General features: G+C 42.1%; 2 protein-coding genes across 3 annotated transcripts in view; both read right to left on the bottom strand.

Moving 5' to 3' along the window:
- Positions 1-561: 561 nt before the first annotated feature.
- On the bottom strand, positions 562-7,011 carry LOC145232236 (ADP-ribosylation factor-like protein 6). Its single transcript, XM_080096793.1, has 5 exons — positions 5,813-7,011; positions 2,823-2,924; positions 2,260-2,442; positions 1,812-1,943; positions 562-1,458 (listed from the first exon to the last, which is right to left on the bottom strand). The coding sequence occupies exons 2-5, from the start codon at positions 2,856-2,858 to the stop codon at positions 1,189-1,191; spliced, it is 621 nt and encodes a 206-aa protein (XP_079952919.1). The 5' UTR covers positions 2,859-2,924; positions 5,813-7,011; the 3' UTR covers positions 562-1,188.
- A 71-nt stretch (positions 7,012-7,082) lies between these two features.
- The window catches only part of LOC145232234 (tRNA ligase complex-associated NAD(P)H dehydrogenase PYROXD1-like), a 39,515-nt gene continuing 26,327 nt past the window's right edge, over positions 7,083-20,270 (bottom strand). The window contains exons 8-9 of one of the 2 annotated variants that reach the window (XR_013860846.1): positions 9,404-9,497; positions 8,644-8,698 (exon numbers count right to left, since the gene is read on the bottom strand). Coding sequence is in view for 1 of the 2 variants with exons in the window: in XM_080096789.1 (XP_079952915.1) it covers positions 8,331-8,698 (368 nt within the window). In the remaining variant the exon portion in view is untranslated. Of the gene's footprint in view, positions 8,699-9,403; positions 9,498-20,270 lie in introns of both variants that reach the window. The other variant, XM_080096789.1, reaches the window with a different exon arrangement.

Genomic DNA, 20,270 nt, shown 5'->3' on the forward strand with positions numbered 1-20,270 from the left:
ACTCGAATTCACGAACCGGTTTGAGCGGGCAATTTCACTAAACCCGAACCGCTAATTATGATTTCCTAAAAACCCGAACCGGAGTTGAACCCCATATTTTGTTTGGCGTGAGACCCGAACCGGAACCGAACCAGTAAAAAATGCGGTCTGTTTCATATTTTGTATTTTTTTCAAAACAGCGTAGTGCAGAATGCGCGAGATAACACTTATTGGGCGTGAAAAAGAAGCAGTTCAGAATCGTTATCTTTTGGAGTTTGATAAGGCCAGGTAGATGATGGGTAGAATTAAATTTAAACGAATGAAAATTTAAACCGGTTTGAAAACCGCAAACCGGTTCGGACCAAAACCCGAACCCGTAAATATGCATTTTGAACACGTGAACCGAACCCGAACCTCTAAAAACAAAACAAACTGAACCTAAACCGAACCTGAACCCATATGACAAACGGTTCGACTCTCTAATATTTTTTAAACAAAGCACGAAACCGATTCGCTGAAATTCTCCTAATCGGTTGAAAGTTAGACAAATATGCGTGGTAGCCTACACTGACCCAAGATGTGTAAAGTTTAAACTTTTCTTATCTATTGTGTAATAAAACGAAGCCACAACATTCGCAGCACGAAGTAGACGCAACATTCGTCATGGACAAGCGAAGAAGTTTAAAAAGCCAGACGGGTAAAAAAAAACGTCACACACAGACACAACAGTAATATAAAATACCAAAAATTGTTTGGCTGGAGTCTTCTTTAAAAGTTTCGACTTTTAAAAAACCAATACTAAACAAGCAAATAAACGAAAGCTCTGAACTACCGTATCTATAAACCATATGGCGTACTTGATTGGTGATAAAGCATCGTTTGAACGATCAGATTTACCTGAAACAGCTGATTAGGCGGTTAAGCCGGCCCATTGTGTCACAGCATTACCACTCAAGCTGATGCCAAATAAACCAACACCGAAAAATCAACAAATAAACGAAAACACTGAACTAAATATAAACCATATGACGTATACTCGTTTAGCGACAAAACAATGGCTCAGGTTGTACAGAAAATTATGTCAGAAATGTGTAAGTGTCCAAAAAGTCGCAAAAATGAAAATATTCCTAGCACAGAAATCATATTGCAAGTTGAGCTCGGCGGCAAATCGGATGATTGGGGCGGGCGCCGTCATGGCAACGCTGCACATTACTTTTCGTTTCTCGAGTTTAATAGTTGTTCGGTGATCCACTGGATTCCCTCGTTGAGCCCCTCCCCCGTGTGGGCGTTGCTCGCACAAATGTGCCAGGGCCGTCCCAACCCACTATGGGGGTCGCCCCTGTACATGGGACTTCCCCCTTTCACCCACTCCCCTTTGTCAAGTTCAAGTAGTTGAGCGCACTTGACCGCTGAGAAAGATTCGCGCAGGTCGGATTTGTTTGCGAAGAAAAGAACTGGCAGGTTTCGTTTGCGTTGGATCTGCATGAAAAAGTTAAGATTCAGTTTCACTTCTCTTGCACATTTGCTTAAAACCCCAATCGGGTTTTCAACTCAAATTTATTCGACCATCTGTGTTTTGATTCTTTGCACTTATTCAAATTGGTCCATAAAGGTATTCGGGGATTTACTATATTTTTGTGGCGTATATTTTTTTTCTTAAGTTTCACAAACTAATCATCGATATATACTTTGAAAAAAAATGTCTTGAAATTAGGCGTTGACCATTTTTTCTCCCAAATATTTTGAGCGAAAAATGTTTTACTTAATTTTTTGTTCCGAATTTCTTTGGTTGGAGATTTCGGAAAAAAAACGGAAACGCTATTTCTATTTACCTCTTTATGACGCAATAATTGCATCAGTTCTTCCTTAGCAACTGGTATTCTCAGTTTATCTGTGCTGTCCAAAACGAATATGATTGCGTCGCAATTGCTGTAGTAATGCTCCCATAAATTTCTGTATCGGCCCTGTAATTTAAAAACTTAATATCATCTCATGTATTCCTAGTTGTATGTACGCAAACATATATATCGGCAAATTCATTGTGTGAAAAACAACAAAAATTAACAGACTTCCTTAAACTGAATTTATGAAATTATGTAAACAAGACAAATAATGCAAAAATGGTTAATTACTATTTTTTCACGTTTTCATCAATGAAATTTCGCTTTGTCAACGCATTTTAGGACAAATTCGCGTGCCCGTACTACAATTTCAAACCCAATTTTAAGAGCGTTGTTTTGTCATAAAATATGCATTATCTCATTGTGCAGAACGCCGAACCTGTCCTGACATGTCGAACGCAGTTAGGTCAAGACTTCCGAGGCTGAAATTTTCCTCTCCGATCCCCACAGTCGGAACAATATCTGGGATTCTTTCTTTCTTCGGCTTTAACTGATTGATTATCGTCGATTTCCCACTGTTGTCCAAACCAACGAATAAGATGTGAGCTTTTTTCCGCTTGCCCTGTGCAAAAATCAAGATACAATAATTTTAAATAGGAATATTAAAAGGCTGTTTTCCGGCATAATGTGTAACTAAACGGGCATTGCTCTTCGGGTAGTTTTTACATGAACAGTCGACATTTCAACGTCGCATACACGACGTCTTCAGGAAAATGACACATCAAAATACAGATACTTTACAAACATAGAACTATTATATTTTGATGTGTCATTTTCCTGATGAAGGCGCCTTGTATGGGACGTCAAAACTTCGATTATTTGCAATAAATAGAGCAATACTCGTTTATATTCTACTCATGTGTAGCTCAGTATGCTGCACGCAATAATCTGAAACTTGTCACCGAAACAGAAACAAATCCACACTTGAACTTTTAGATTCACCTGCAACCAGTTGATGAGTCGGTCAAGCAAACCCATTCTATCACAACATCACGGATTAAGTTGATTCCGAATGAACTTTAACATTATCACACATGCGGGGAACTGTGCAACAAAATATAAACATTTGTAAATTATATCTGCTGTTCGTGAAGCTAGCGATCCACATAAACTGTTTCAAACTATAAATCGGAAAGACCTGCGTTGTATTTCCTGCAGCAATCATTTGCCTTTCAATAAACTCAAAAACTCGGCTATAAAACTGAATCTATAGTTTTCCCGCAAACCGGCCCAGCTTCGAGCCCGCTATATACCGGACAAACACCGACTCGCAGTAATTGCTCGCCGGCTATTTGCACATTGTCATAACTTAACAACAGTTCGGAATATTGACTGAGATGGTCGACTCTCGCATTGGGAGCTGATGTTTTCACAGCGAAGCTACAAACGATTGAGTTACTACAATCTCATTGTCCTTTCGCGAGACTAGAGCATTCCTTTGGCACGCGGTTCAGTCGAGACTTGCCACTCTATCTTGTTGTGACGTAACAAAAGCTCATTGTGCGAATCGGCGTGATTTGAAACTCACTATCTCGGTGGGTTGTATATCTACGTCACGCCATGACGAAACAATTGGAAGCTATTGTGAACGAGAAGTAATTGTGACGTTGCACTAGTGGTTATTGTGACCCCACAATGCCACTTTCAAGATGTCAGTGACAATTTTTCAAATTAAGATCGAATTCGAAGCAGGTGCTTTCGGGTTTCAATTCAAAAGTTTTATGTAAATCACAATCAAGTTTTAACTGAAAATAACCCCGAAAGATACAAATTTAGCTTGCTCCCCTAAAGTTCGTTAATCTGCTACGCTGGAAAACACATTTTAATGGCCATTCAAAATTATTAACCGTGTCATATCTTAAGTACCGCAAATAGTTTATTTAGGTCTTTTTCATTCTCGACGAATGTCTGTCCTTTGTTTGTGCATTAGCAAATACGTCAATCTTTTTAACACGGTCAATGTTTTGTTAATGTGGTGAGGCATTAACCAATCGACATCGGTTAATCTTTTTTTCGCCTAATTCAGACAAATTTACTGTGTTTTTACTAATTGTATTTCAGATCTTTAAACGAAAACTGTGGCGCACTCTAACAACGGCTAGCCTTCCCAGTATTTCAAGGCCGCAATGGAAACAAGGCTGCCATGATTCAACTTCAAGGCAAGATGCTGTAATTGATGTTTTCATAAACAATTCAATCGTGTCTGCTTATCAGGTAGCTGGGTGCAGAAGTGCCACGTGTCCAGTCGAAAATAACTTGCGCCAAACTCTTGCGGAAAACATCACAACACCAACTACCGCTAGGTGTAGACAAAGAGTAGAAAATTGTAGCAGCCTATTTCAGTTGTCCGTTGTTTTGGTTCATGTTATGTAGTGCGGGGGATGCAAACAATAAAAAACCTTCGAAACTTCTGTAATTAACTTTCTTCAGAACAACACAACCCTAATTCCCGCTTTAAAGACGCCAGAATCAAAACTAACGAAAACCTATATTATAGTTGCAGTAGAAAACGAAACATTGAGCAAAATTGATTCTCTAAGGTTTTTGGGTTTGGATTTAGCCACCAGTAGCTAGTAGTGCCGAACTGTGTGAATTAACTGTTCGAGATGTTACGATATTACTTAAACAAGATTGTCAAACAATTCAAAGTGGACTTAGCTTGGCGATGTTGAGTGTTCGAGCAGGTGTCGTGCTCGCTATTAATGACGAACAAACAGCTTTATTACGGTAAAGTATACACACGCGCGCACGCCAACCCTTGCACGAAGGGCTTAAATCTACAATCACTTTTAGCAGTTTCGGAAGGTGTATCGCAGTCACCATGTTGTTTAAATTAAGGTTATCAAAGTTTGTTCTTTTGTAAAACAAAGTTATTTACAAGCAAAGTACGTAAATTCATTAGTTTATGCTTAAAATGTTAAAGTTTTCCCGAAATATGTAAAATCAATATTTAGGAATCAAGAAGAAAGAAAAAAACAGGTCATTTGTTCATGGCAAAGTAAAATATTTATGTGTTCAAGCACAATGTAAGTTTCATTTTCAGCGAGTTTCCAGTAAAATATAAGTTCAGGTTTCAGTGGAAATCTTTCGGCTACTTTCAATTGGTAGCTTTGCAAATTGTTGGCCGAAGTGTAGACTTAAAATGGCCGGTTTCGCAGCTAAAATCGTCGACGGGTAGCGGTGGAAATTTAATAGTAATAGTCGGTTAGTGAAATGTCGTGCCAAACCCGATGCCCCTGTAATTTTCACACCCACCCAGCCACAGGAATGCGACGAATTTTGATGAATTGTGAACGGACTCGTCGACCGCAGGTCAGTGTTTGGTGTTTATGTTCTCACCCTTGGACACATCTGGACTTTGGTTTTGTTTTTCCTCAATTTCACGCACGCATCGATCTTAATATTGTTCCCCACGTCCATGGCCGTACATCATTGAATGCGATTTCAGCAGTTAGCTGCGTGTTTGTGCGGCGGAAGGGTTGATCGGAATTTCACTTTGCACAGCTGCGTGTCCGCGGACCAAGCGACACGGCCTGATATTGTCGTGGAGCGATTAATTTGTTTGCAGTGCGACGCTGCGTGTTTGTTCTCGGGTTTGTAATTACTCTGTAACTACAAAGTCGAACTCTGAGAGGTAAATTGCGGAGAACGCGCGCGTTGTAAAGAGTCGGGATTATTTTTTGCGCAAGGGTTTGTAACACGAGTTGGTCGGAGTTTACAACAAAACAATCACTTTTATTTTAGTGATATTCTGAGGGTTAATAACGGCAAATGACTTTTAACAACCAATAAAATAGTGGTGGGATTCAATTTTTTGTCATCCGGTCATATTTTTCAGCCGGTTCTGTTACAAAAAGTCCATTGACTGAATCCCACCACTGCACGTAACCTGTCACCAGCTGCCCCTGACAGCACAGGTGTGAAAACCTCACCGTGAAATCGCTACAACGATGATTGATCCGTAGTTTGTTGTCAGTTCCCTTCCATTTTATTCGTTGTTGTAACTGAGCTCCATCGATAACTGTGGCGGAATATCCGGCAAAGTGGCGGTCGTAACACTTCACTAATTTGAATTAATTGATCAACACCTGGCGAGCCGCGAAACATTCAATCAAACAAAATTTCAATCAAGTGTTTTACGACAAACCTTTCAATCACTCGAGCAAGCTGTTCTTTTATTTTCCGTTTCTCCCTTAAAACTTCCACGCGGTTAAGCAGGTCAAAGTTAGCAGGTCAAAGTTCACAAAAGCTTGGAAAATAGATTCTTGAAATTCCACTAAAATTTGGCGTTACACCATTTGGTTCCAAAAATATTTGCCAAACTCCACAAAATCAGGCGACCACCACGCATCATTGCGCAAGTAAATGGTCTATTACTAAACATACAATCCATGAAATGACATCTTCACTCCTCGCAGGAAATAACACATCTACTGTGCTTATGGACTGAGATTTGACCCTTTGCACCTTGTAGCGAGAAAACTTCCGCCATTTTTATTACTGCTTGCATGTCTCCCAGCGATTTTGCCCATTAAGTCAAAGCGTTGCCGGTGTGAAGCGGGTTTCTGAACCAGCTTTGAGCAGTCAAGTGTGGCAACGTTTTAATGTGATAATCTTATGGAAGCAAACTATTAAGCGGTGCAAGGTACAAAACTCCATGCGTTTGACAACAAAACTGTTTACAAGCAAAGTTCCGGACTTGCCAATAACCAACAAATAGGAATTGTTCAAAAACTCGTTTTCGGCGCGACAAAGAAGTTTTTATTCGTCAATGAGGTAATTTACCGCCGACTTGATTGAGTCGATTCAAGCCTTACGGCATTGATGAGCCTCAACGCGGCTTGTGGGTTTAGGAATTAGTGCTTGTATGTCACCTCCGCACAAAATCCCAACCTGGCATCACAACTCTCCGCTAAAAGGTTTCTGTTGAAACTTGCGACCGCTCAAGCAATGACGTCATATCGCTTTGACGCGGCTAAAAATCGGGGATTACCCCTTGTTAGCACTTCATACTTTGACGGCACCTGTGCAGGTAGATTGAAAAACCGGTTGCGCTTACATCATTGCATCCGAATCGACATGAAACGGAGAATTTTGCAATCAGGAACTCAAAAACTAAATAATGCTGTTCTGCCAAATGTGTTGTTTTAATTCTGACGTTTCAAAGTCAGACTCATTTTTTGTATTTCGAAAAGAATCTTAAAAGTTTGACAAAACCGTTAAACTCGCGATTTCAACAAGTTCGGTGTCACTATAGCGGTTTATAAGGTAGAACGCATTGGTTTAAGACGCCTAGTAAATATGAACAGGCAACCAACAAGCACTTGTAGCTGGTTACTTGCAGTTCGTACAAATTATGCGCTTTTACGATTGTTGATTGGAATAACACACAATGCGCGTTATTCTGCTTGTTTGTGACATCACCATCATGACAGAGCTGAATGTCTGCGGTGCACGGCTTCACGAAGCAACAATTAATTATTCCGCGCTTGAAGTGGATAATCTGGCGGAGGCGAGTGAAGCAATTATCACCTTAGCAACCGCGCACAGCTGGTGGATGACGTCACAAGCCGCAATGAGCTCCGCGAGAGCAGGTCGAAGTATTTTGGAACAGAGCGAAATACGCGCGACCACAAAAAACACAACGGAACCTTAAAAGGAGTAAAAATGTTGCTTGTTGGATCTTAACCGTTAATGTAAGGCGGTTTAATTTAAATGCTTGCGGTCATCAATTGTCGGGTTAGCCACTCATGTGATATTTCATCTAAATTCATTAAACGTTTGTGGCCTGTTTGCAACATTGTGAAGATGCATGTTGTTTTCATTGGTACCGATGCGGTAATTAGGTTCATTGCGATTTCGCTGGTTGAGGGAGAACGCAATGACAAGACTGAAACACATTATACAGCAAGCGGTTAAGAACAGCGGTTCAACGACATTTATGGACGAATTCCTTACTTAACGATTCAAAACAGTTATTCCTCCCCACTACATAGTAGATGCTGAAGAATAGCGAAATCCAACAATCTACGAAGTTTAATGGCGAAAATAACGGCCCAAAAAGACGTAAAAAGCGATATGCTTTATAATTCAAACGTTTCGGCGAATGCTCATGCCATCATCAGTGATATGAAGGGACACATTAGTTACACTCATTAAACTTATGAACAGATCCGTATGTAGTGTTCTAATAATTTTAATTCGACATAAAAATGTCAAAAACCTTCAGCATATACATTTCGGCTGATTAGCATGGAAGCTCTGTTTTTTATTTCAGATATTGTTGCAGTTAAAAGCAAATCGGCAATTTCCTTCGCGCAAAAACCACAAAAAACGTTATTTAATTTTCGAGTGACGAACAATGTTGCACGTGACCGCGTTACGCATGAACGGGCACTAGTCGTGCGTGACGACTTCCTGAGACAACATTTGATCGAATCGATAAGAAATCTACACAAAAGAGTTGGAATTTGATTGCCGAGTTGGGAGCATGTGAATTGCACGAATATTTTGTTGAACATTTCGTCGCTTCCTAACGATTCTTTTGTGAAAGTTTTTTTCTACTGAAATGCCGTCACGTTTCAAACCGAGTGTGAAGAAATATTTTTCGAGGGTTGGCAATAAACTTCCCACATTCACAATTGTGGCAGAATCCTCTATGTCGGGTTCATATAGGTATAGGCTGAAGACGATCGTGCAAAATGTTCCGGAAGGTGATTGAGTAAAAATGTTGGACTTGATGTTATCTACGCCAAGAGTCGGCAACCTTTTTTCTACTGCGGACCGTTTTTGAAACTGAAATATTTTCGCGGACCGGCCTACAAAAAACAAAGAATATTCAGCAATTAAAACGCCTAAATAAGTTGATCATCCCCAGGACAGGGGCAAAATGTTTTGGAGTATTTAACCTGAAAAAGTATAGGGCCCGGTAACGAACACCTCGCGGTTGCCGACTACTGATCTACGCGTTATATTACGACGTATAATGTGAAGGCGTAGTTCCATAATAAATTGTTGGGTTCTTATACATTCAAGTGTAACATTAACCTTTTAACGAACCCTGCAATCATTGTAATCCTGGTTACCGACCCAAATATTAGATAGCAAATTCAACAGGTTGGAAAACAACCGATAATTTCTTTATATCTACCATATGACGTCATGTCATCGTGTCATCTTCCCATGACATCAAGTAACCTTTGACCAACATTATTTTCTCCTAACTTTTGGATTTGAAACAGAGTAATCTACTGTGGCAATGTGAGATAGCGGGGTTGAAACAATGATGAGCTTTAATGTGTGTGTGCATAGCAACCGGTGTCTGTGTGACGCCATAATATTGACGTTGTTAGGGTTATTGTTTCTTAGACATGACGTAACACGACTGAGCTGTGGCAAATCTGCGTTGTTAGACTAAGAAAAAATCTCTATTCTGGGTAAAAGTTTCGCTTAAAGGAAAAGTCGTAAGGTTTTTTTTTGCACAACAGCTACTAATCGAAATTTCTGCATCTGCTATTTTTCACCTGAAATGATTGCTGTGTCTTCGTCAGCGAAATTGACCAAAATTTCCGAATTCCGGTTCGGGCTAATATGTCACATCATTGAGCTCCAAGATACCTGAAAATAATGCAAGTTTCATCAATTTTATCCACGGCCTTTTGTACTGTACATTTTGGCAGTGCGCAAACTGATCAATTGCTGAAAGAGGTAGAACTTGAGCCTTTTTACAGCAAACTGTGAAACAAATTGTCTTTGAAAACTTTCCAAGTTGTTGTCTTTAAAGTTTTTCCACCTGTTTAGGCTACGCTAAAAGCAAAATATACGAAGGAATCGGTGACGTTATATTTATAGTTCAGGGGCTTTCCCGTGTAGCCAACATCTGTTAACAAGGAAGTTTCCACAAAGTGATGTAAACTTAGCGCGTGGTATCGAGATCGCGACAATACGGGCACATGTGAAGGTTATCAGAAGATCTGAGTCGCTTCGTGAACAGGTGCGTGATGGAAACTGCGATAAGACAACACGTGTGAGGGTGCTCGGGTGGATTTGACACGTGAAGGACAATATAACCACGACTTGTTGTGATAAGTTCTGGTCCTTTTCTATTTTGAAGTTTGTTTATAACTTGGTTTGATTTGCATCAGTTGCCGCCGAACTGCAGCAGCTTTTTACCTCATCTTTGTATTTATAAGTTAGGTACGGATTTGTCCTAAAATTTAATTTTGACTTTGTCAATGTTACTGTAGTAGAGTTGATTGTTTTAAACTTGTGTGGGTTTGTCAGTCAATGCTAATCCATTTACCTGATGCATTTCAAGCAAATGATAAATCCCCCAGCTGCTAGAGTTGCATTGCTTATCAAAATGTTAGATTCTCAATGAAGCAAAGTTTTTTTACAAATCATATTTCGAAGTTGTTGCAAACAATCTTCTGTTTTTTGGGCGTGTTGAAAAACATTTTGTTTTTACCAACTCGATTTTGGGCTTCCCACCCCGTAGAAGTAGCATAAAAATTTGAAACAAACAACAATTTTTCTTTACATCGGATTTCGAGCCAACATTAGTGACGCCAGAATCTTCGGGCTTGGAACGCAGCCATTAATTTTTTTCCTGCTGTGCACGAAACGAGCTTACGTCAGCAATAATGAATCAGAGTTTGTGAAAGTTTCACGTGAAACGACATGAAAGGGTTGGGGCACAAACTTCAGTGTGACTTCACCGACCTCAGTGCGGGAATCCATCATTTAAAAGTTGGACAGCACTTCCCATGCGGCTGCACTGAGTGGCCGCGCTCAGCAGGAGGCTGAAATGTTTAAAGGAACCAGACTGTGGGTTGGTTTGCGAGAAACTAATAACTAAAACGTTTCCTGCACGATGTTCGCATAAGTTAGAGAAACGTGAAAAGATTGTTTCTTCCTAATGGCCGCTTTGTTTGTTAGTAGCGATTGAAACATAATGCAAGCTATTTTTGCATTTTTCCGATTTGAGCTTTAGAAATAAATAGAGTTGTTCGTCATTCATGACTGTGTAAGTGTAGAACGTTAAACCGAGATTAAACCGTGGTCCACCATTTTTCGCGGGCTATAACGTTCTATAATGTTGCGCAACTCATTTTTTTCAAAACTTGGGATTTTTTGATCCATTGGCTTAATGAAATCTGATCAAAGGGATTCATCAGATATACAAGTGCAGTCTGGAATGTGTATTGTTGGAACTTTGAACAACTGAGGGGCTAATTGGAAAGAAATCCCTGCTTTGTCTGATCCAATGTTTCGACTTTACTTAAAAGCCTCGAAATCCCTCCGCAAATCCGCGTGTCGAACGGGAAATCGCGTTAACGCGCCCCGGATTGTTTCGTCACAATGCAAGATAATGCAAAATATATTTGTTAGCAAGAAAATCCCGACGTCAGTCGAAATTCTCACATCAACCACGTGCGTTTCAAGGTCGTGGGAGGGTGACCTTGGGCGTCACGCGGTAACAAAACTTTACAGGGGTCAGAGGTCAAGGTTCAGGTGTGACAGCTGATAGGTTCGGAAACAAGCGATCCACGCGACGAGGCTGGGCGTGAAACAAAACGGGTAAAACACATTAAACCTGATATAGATGAAGAATATTCTCCATAAGTTTAATGATGGAAAAGAACGGCCAAAAGGAGACTTAAAAAGAGACATGCTTTATAGTGGCCTATATAAAAAAAAAACTGAACAAGCGTTTTGCCCACCAGTACGTCATGAGCGCTGCAGGGCTTCTTCCGAGTAATGAAGCGACCACAACAAGCGAAAATGCACTAGCGCAGCGGGATAAGTTGATTCAAAACTGACTTGACTTTGTTTATTGTTGTGCAAAAGTAACAAATACCATTCCTTACCAAATTGAAATCAAAAGTTGTGTTGCAGCGCAGAAATGCAAGTAAACTTCTCAAATTTAACAACCTTTACTCGGAAACCACCACATTTTGTTTGTTGGAAATGTCGCGCATGTTCGTGCAGCAACTCGACTAAAAAAGATCGACACAAAGCCAGGTTGAATTCTTGCTCCAGAGAATCCATCAACACCGACTCTAGTTCATTATTTGGCCTCAGAATCCATCAAAACAAAATCTGAATGCGCCATTTGGAAACAGTTTCTACTGACAAGGCCCAACCCTAACCCGGGCTCCGCTGCGCCGAAACCTCCAGTAAATCACGTTTTATTTCGGAAGGTCGACACAAATTCGCCGCGCCGTTGACAATGGGTTTGCGCCGGGGAAAGAGGGGACAACTTGTCGCTGCCCCGTCCCTTAAGCCCAGTAGCTAGTTTCATGTTTGTATAAAAGGTGTAGCATCTTGAAGTAAAGTGATTCACGGTTTAACAATTGTTTTAAGCAACCAAACCCCAAGACTGGTCAATCGCGTCATCACCGCTTTTTCGGACGAAAGCATTTCTTGGCTCATGACCACGTGACTGTGCGAACGTGACCTTGTATCCAAGGTGGTCCACCGCCTGGTACTTTCCCAAATCAATTTCCAGCTGAAAGTTCGAATGATGGAGGCCTCGAGCACGCGAAATATTTCGGTTATTTGATTTCTCGTGATATTTGCGCGATTCTGTGGCTTTCCCGAACTTTTCCTGTCCGACCACGCTCGGTGGGCATCAAAGACTTCGGGATCGCGTCGCTCAAAGCACAGGATGCGAATAATTTCGTTCAACATTCGCTTCGCCTTCGCTGTCACCGCGTCCGGACTCTGTCACGCAACCCAGCCGAGATTCATCATCGCGGGGTAAAGGAGCCCTAACTCACTAGCCCCTATTTTCCCGCAAAGACCCAATCGACTAGGCCAGGGGTCGACAACCTTTTTTGCACTGCGGACCATTTTTGAAACTAAAATTTTATCGCGGACCGGCCTTCAATAAACAAAGAATATTCAACAATAAAACGCCTAAATTAGTTTATCATCCCCGGGATACAGGGGAAAAAAGTTTTGGAGTATTTATCCTGAAAAAGTAACGGGCCGGTAACAAACTCCTCGCGGTTGCCGACCACTGGTCTAGGCAAACCAATTTACTGCACATGTTTTATGGGGTAAATTGACCTGTTCTACCAATGTATGGTTACAATGCATATACCCCAAAGACCCAATCGACGAGGCTCAGCAGCTTACAATACATGTTTACGGGTTAAAATTAAACATCCCTCAGCAAACGCGCGCACAGCAAAAGCTTCAACCCCCGCTACTCGGCCCATCCAGTCTCGATCATCGCAGACATAATTATCCATCATCACCCCAACCCTCCCTCGGTCGTATAGAAATCGAGTTTCCGGTTTCTGTTGAAATTTCGCGGTCCAAACGTCGTCGAAATGTCGGCGTTTATTTCACCCATCGTCACGGATCAGTGCGCACGTGGGCATGTCCATTGTGACGTCAGCTTCCCGAATATTCGGAGTAAATTTCCTCGCATACGTCACACTATGTGTTAGGAGTAATAACGCGTAAAAAGTTTGTTGGAATCCCGTATTTTCTGGCGACAAGTTTTTGTTTTTCCTGGTTGGTGGAAAACGTGTTATTTGACAACAGCGAAACGTCGCTTATTTATCTTAAAAGGACTTAAACAAGATTTGAAATCTATTTGTTTTCCGCCATTTGATCGATTAAATGCGAAAATTGTCATAGAAACGGAGTAAAGATTGAAATACTGCTAATATTTCACTCCACTTCATGTTTGCGTAATTCGTGGTTATAACGGCAACTTAACCAAGTTTGAACTTTACCCAGCAAACATTAACGGAACAAACACGATGTAAATTTTCCACTGCACCTGTTCCTGTTGTTTGTATGCCACTTGCTGTAGCAGAACCACAATACCGAAACTATCTGACAGTTGGGCAGACGGTTTCCATCCAATTTCTCTCGCCCATTTGTTCATTAACATTTAACTCAATTTGCAATGGTCGAATATTCAATTTGGTCGTGCCTTTTTTGCTGATGTCAGCAAATGATTATCACATTAACACCGTCCCAGGGGAAATTAAAACCAGCGTAATGTGGTGAAAAAAAAGCGCTGTACAAGACTCAAGCTAGTTCCCGAGCGAGCTATGGCCAGTTAAGCGTGCAACTAAAATGTTATGAACGCAAATTCCACATGCAAGGGTTAGTAGCAGAGTTCGGGTTCGGGCTTAGGTTTCTTCGAAAAAGGGCCTGATTCGGGCTTGACTTTACATTTTGTGTCAGTATTTATTTGAAAATTTAACGAGCTAAGTTGCCAGTTGCTGGACTTGACCTAATGTCAAACAGCCCTAAAACACCTTGTTCAAGACCAATTGTCTATTGTGTTTGTTGTCTTGGTCTTTCCTGAAGCTTTAATATATAGGTCTGTCAATCAAACTTTCGGGTCCAAACGGGCTTCTCAAAAACGATTCGGGTTCTGGCTCCAATTTCAGGCCCGTTTACAACTCTGCTTGGTAGTGAACTTCCACAGGCGCACAACCTTGATTCAGTGGCCGCAGCTGGTACGGGTTTAAACATCACACACAGGCAAAGCTGATATGTCGTGATTTATCGTCGGCATGGCGTGGAACTGACAGAGCCCGTGCGCCGAACAAATGGGATCAAAGCTTCGATCGAGGTTTGCAATGAGAGGGACGCTCGTTAAAATTAATCCGCACACACACAGTCGGGCTCAATGCATTCCAACCCGTGCTTTTCCTGGCAGCAAGTGTAAGTCAGCGGGATACACAGTTTGCCCACAACAGCAAACCGAGTCTATTTGTAATCGTTGTTTAACCTGCTTGCCACTTGCACCACCAGCTCACTGCTGGCAACAATAACGTGCTGGCGAGCGGAGAATGTGTTTTAGACAGAATTCACGCAGCGCTAAACAATTCACAAGTGCATGAGGAAAAAAGGGGGAATCGATGTAGTGGCGTTTTAACATGCCGCAGTTCCATGTACTGGAATCATTTCAATATTGGCGAAGCCATGAAAACCGGAACAAGGTCTGTGATGAGGCAGTTGAGTAAGGGGGCTGAATGAGGTGCTTTGAAATTAGGCTTCGTACTAACTGAATTCTTTGTGTCGGGCCGCCGCCGTATTTGAGTGTTTGAAGAGCTGGTGAGCGCCCGACACTTCATTCCAACGCTAGTTTCGTTAAGTTCCATTGTAAGGGCACTTGTTTCCAGATGAGCAGCCGGTTTGATCGGGAGGTGTGATGATTTGAACTCCATGTTTAGACTTAACGCGTTGTTGGTTAAAACTTTGCCTGATTCCTTATGAAGCCTCATGTTATCAGGTTGTGTGTTGGGAGAAATTAAGCAAAGTCTTGAATGTCTGAGGACGTTTATAGTTGAAAAGAAATGTAGCAAAGCAAATAGCAGGGGTTCAGCTATTGTTTGAGCCAAGTTATAAGGTGCTGGTGTTGAAAGGGTTGGCAGTTTGAAAATCTGTTTCTTACCGAGTGAAATATTAACCAGGCCCTTCAGGTTCGCGGCTGGGGCAATGAAAAAGTCAATACGACCGCCACAAACTCATTCCTGCGCCATTCAAACTTTTATTAACAAGCCGGAGTTTTTGGCGATCACGACGATAAGTTGCTCTGCGTCGCGCCTCGGCTCATTGATCTCAGCTTGTTTTAGATTTTTATCTTACTCTAAACCGCCATGCACAATTCAGCAACCCCAGTCCGACTTGGGTGAGCGCCGTCATCGTGAACCAACAACAAATTCGGCCGCGATTCGGTGACGCGAGTCTGGTCAAATTACCAACCTGCCCTGGGGTTCAGGTGGCTGTTGACCGCAACATGACAAGTCGCGTGCATTTGTGTAAGTTTAGTCAAGTGATCGACAGTTGTGATGAGGCAACTTCAAATCCCAGGAATAACACACAACATGGGCGCGAAAATAACTTCAACGAAACCTTAAGTGTTAATTCGTGATGGGGAAATATTTGTGCAAGGGAAGAAGCCTGCGGTTGTGGCAACGCAGCCATTTGGAACCTCGGCATCTGGGTCGGGCGGAGATAGTAGGAGATAGGCGGCCAGTCCACACCTGTGTGCGATATATCAGCATCGATTTATTTGTAAGCCGAGCCCCGTGTCGTGGGTAAATGTATGAGAGCAAGGTTGTAGCAAACCTGCGTTAATCTGTCGACTTTTTCACGTGCTGCTCTTGTTTTGTGCGCAAGCCCAACACGCCGCAGGCTAATTAACGTCTTCACAAGTTTCAGGCAAATCGCATTTCAGGCAAATCTCTCTGTCAGACGTTGTATACTGGAGTGAAATCTAACTGCTGCAGGTTGTGGCCGTTCCACACCAAAGTAGCGACCGGTTGAAGTTTAATTCAGAGGCATTTCCGCTTCAAGACAAGTTTGTGAAACGACAGAGTGTCATAAGTTCAGCAAAACCTCAGAGAAAAGTTGTCCGTTGTAGTTTAACGTTGTTTATATGTGATGTAAGTTGACTATACACAGTCAACTTGAACACCGTATTATCACAAAATAGAGAGATTCGTCAAAAGTTTTTAATGGACGCCCGTAACCAAACCAACGTCAGTTGTAAAAAGTGTCCACAGTGAGCTGTACCAGAGCTGTTGCAGTGTTGTTGTTGTTGTTGTTGTTGTTGTTGTTGTTGTTGTTGTTGTTCCCAACGTCTAAGTGAGTTTTCAATGTATTAAGCAACATTCGTCGTGTTGATAAATTGATACAGAGGTTGTACCGGGGCGACTGTGGGCTGGCAAACTGGCTGGGGAGGAGGGGGAGGTTTGAAGGCATTTTCCCCAGTCAGGTGTCTTTCACGGCTGGCCAAACAAGGTTCTCAGCTCCGGACATTTCCCGAGCCCAGGCACGTTCGGTATACAAGGTACGATGGATGGACGATGGGCGATGGCAATTAATAAACGCCACGCCACATTTCGCTTGCGAGAAATCACGGAAGCCACAAGCTTCAAAGCGATAATCTTAATTGTTATAGTTGGGCGGGTGGCTGTGGCGCAGATCTGCCACATCCAGTTCAGTTTGTGGTTGATTCTCAAGGTAAGGTATTTCAGTTCAGTCTAGAGGCAACTTAGAAGCAACAAAATTGTCAGCTAAGAAACTATACGTGAAAATATATTAGCTATTGCTGGCAGGCAAAATATCAAGTTTATAGAGCTCTTTTGGCAAATGGATTTCTATTCCGACGTTTCAGTGTTATTTACCCTAAAGAAGGCGACCTTTATAGGACGTCGAAAAGTCGATTAAAAATACATTTGCCAGAAGACCCCCATATACTACCTGAAAATGTGTTTTGTGATCGAAGTTGAAAGTTTTTTTTTGCACCGCTGTGTTACGAAGCTTATTCAAGGGGCTTCCAGCTTTCTTGCTGAGGTGTAATCCGCCGCAAAGCGCCTTCGATAATTCTGTTACCGCGTTTTGCCGTGCAAGCCGCGCAAGCGTAAAATTGTTGACGTGCGCGAGAAGTTTTTGCACCGAAGCTGAAAATGCGCAACCACTAATATTCGCGGCTCCAAACTTGTGGTGGATTCAAGGGAAAATGAATCAGTGAAACTCGTAAGGAAAATTCCTAGCAATGCCCGGGTTCAGTATTATGTAGTGTACAAACGCAATTGTTCGCAATTTAAAGTCGGTTTCCCAACCAGCTTTCTGCCCTTGACCCTTAACCGCGATTATAGCCACAAAAAAATGTCAAAGTATGTTCAAAAAATATTAAGTCGAATTTGGAAAACACTTCTAAACCCGCTTAATATAACTTGTAACGCGTTTTACGCCACAAATAGAGCCGATCGTCATAACTTCGGGGCCATGTTTTCGAGCTTGGTGCCCTTAACCGCTATAATAGCCTTACAAGAATGTCAAAGTATGTTCAAAAATATATTTGGAGTCATTTCTGAAACCACTGTCGCTCATAACTGCATTTCTTGTTAGGGAACCCGCTTAACATGACATGTAACGAATTTTACGCCACAAATATGGAGAGCCGGCCGTCGGTTCTCGGGGCCACTTTGTGTATGATGAGTTTTCCTGGTTTTGACAAGTGTCACTTCCGCGGGTCAAAGCTTCAAAACATCGCAGACGAATTTCGACAAAACTTAAAGAGTCGCGGGTTTTGGGTCGCGAAGTTTGAGGCAGGAAATAAGTGGAATGGAAACAAGGTCGCGTGTTCGGCGGGGTAATTCGCTCCGGAATCCGGCAGAACGGTGAAGGGTCGCGCGGTGAGCTTTGATTTCGCGCCGACAGTGATTGAATCAGCCACCAACCTCGAAAAAACCTGAAATTCGTTCCTTGCCGAGGCCGCGTGTGTTTGATTTTGGGGATTCTCATTTGGTCAGACAGCAGCCACTATTTGATATTTCTTCGGTCTGTGTATGTTTCTGTCCGCACACAAAGCACGACGGGGTGAAAGATAGGGGGAGGGGTAAACAAGTCACCCGACCCACCCACATGTCGCCCCATTCATGAGCGGTAACCATAACGACCCAGCGGGTACGCCGTTAGATTCGAGTCAGCAAAACTTTTATAAAATATTTCGAATTTGACTCATCATAATTTTTTTCGTCAAGCTGCTTTTAACTGAGTCAAGTCTGATGTTGGTAGATTTAACTCCCCCATAAAATAACAACGTTAAAACACAAAAACAATGGTAATGTTCACGATTTTATTGACTATTTCCGACAGGATTTTAGTTGAAGCAAACCCCCCGTTGAAAGAATAAACGAAATATATTAAAGTAGATAACCGCAACAATATGCAATGAGCATTTTTCCCCACAAAGCCCAGCCCAATTTCGCCAGTAAACGCTTTCGTAAGTCACATGTAACAGACTGGTCAACGTAAACTGCGCAATAAAAGCGATAAAAATATGCCAGTCATCGAATAAAGCGAACGGTGGCTTTGAAACCTGGTTTACAACGATTCACTTCGGCTTATCAAAACACCGCTGCATTGTGGGGATGCGGGGTTGCCATGAAAACGCATACGTAGCGTGACCTTGAAGGTGGCAGCTGTGACCTTGGGCAGGCATGGAGCAAATTTACGACCGTAATTAGTTTTCGAACTGAATCGTGGAGGAAAACGGCAACAGCAGCTAGTTTTGAAGTTTGTGCGGTTTCAGCATATTTTCCCCGTCACGTCGAAAACTTGTTTTGTTTTAATTCCGTATTGTTTCCTTTCCTTGTAGTATTTCGCGATAAAACACACGCATTGCAATATTCGCTTCTTGATTCCAATGCTCGGATTATTGTCGGTGTTTAAACAAGAGAATCTGCGCCCCGACAATTGGATTTGCCCGTTTCGCTGACATGAAAGATGAAGGTTAAGTTTATTTCGCTTGGTGAACATAGCAACACAATTTCACTAAAATAATCACCAAGCCGGAAATAGCTGCGCAACATTAAAACGTTATGGAGCGCAAAACAGTGAAGGGCACAATTGGTGGATCATGATTAAACGCGCTGCAGCTACGCCGTATTATGAAGCGTTATGTGTCTGGGGCTCACAACAAAGTGAGGTTGGCGCATTGTTGGAAAACATATTCCTGACATAACCAAGTATTGCTCATCCAGCAGTATTGTAAACAATCGACGTTCCGACGTCCTGACATCGTATAAGTTTGAGAAGTAAAAATGTGGAATGTGGTTGACAGAGCGGCAGTGACAATCCTGTGTTGGAAAGCAGGGAAGCAACACCCAAGTGTGACCGTGCGGTCCAGCAGGTTCGGCCATTCACTATGAGCTTCGCGTGCCCTTATATAAACAAGTCAATTAGACGCACAAACATTGACGCATTAGCGCCAGAAAGCCACAAAGCAGAGCAAGTGGTTCGACGAAAGATTTTCGCACCTTCCAGTTGAGTCTGACTCAGTGACTGCATCAGTCAGAAGGTTGGTTAAGGAAACGAGCGTGGTAATGTAGTATTCGTAAAGCTTCGTTATAGCCCGGACCTCGAAGTATTTTCAGTGAAAATGTGATACAAAACCAAAGATTTTATGAAGAGTTTGGTAACGCAGTGAACTGCAAAGTGTTTTTGGGGTAGGTTGGGTAAAGCAGTGGATTACTTTGTAGACGGACACTTGAAAAAATGTAAGTTCGCGTCCATAAATGTGTAAACCAGTGGTTATCAACCTTTTGTGACGAGTTCCCCCCTTAAAAAGGTTGGGAACCACTGGTTTAAACAGTGAAATCGAACGGTAGCTTTGTGAGCAACTCGAGCCGTCGTATTAATTTATTGGTCGCATCCAGACTCTCAAAGTTGTGGGAGGCTGTTTTTATTATTGCCCGCAAATAAGTAGAAGTTCCTGACAATTGAAAAAGCGTATTCGTGTACCACGTAAAGTTGAGTGAAGAACAAACAATCGGGGGAGCGCGATCGCGGGGCGTCGTAATAATGTTATGGAGCTGATCGGGATGCCGACATTTTCCCTTC

Source organism: Phallusia mammillata, chromosome 6, assembly GCF_965637545.1.
Source record: "Phallusia mammillata chromosome 6, kaPhaMamm4.hap1.1, whole genome shotgun sequence".
NCBI lineage: Eukaryota > Metazoa > Chordata > Ascidiacea > Phlebobranchia > Ascidiidae > Phallusia > Phallusia mammillata.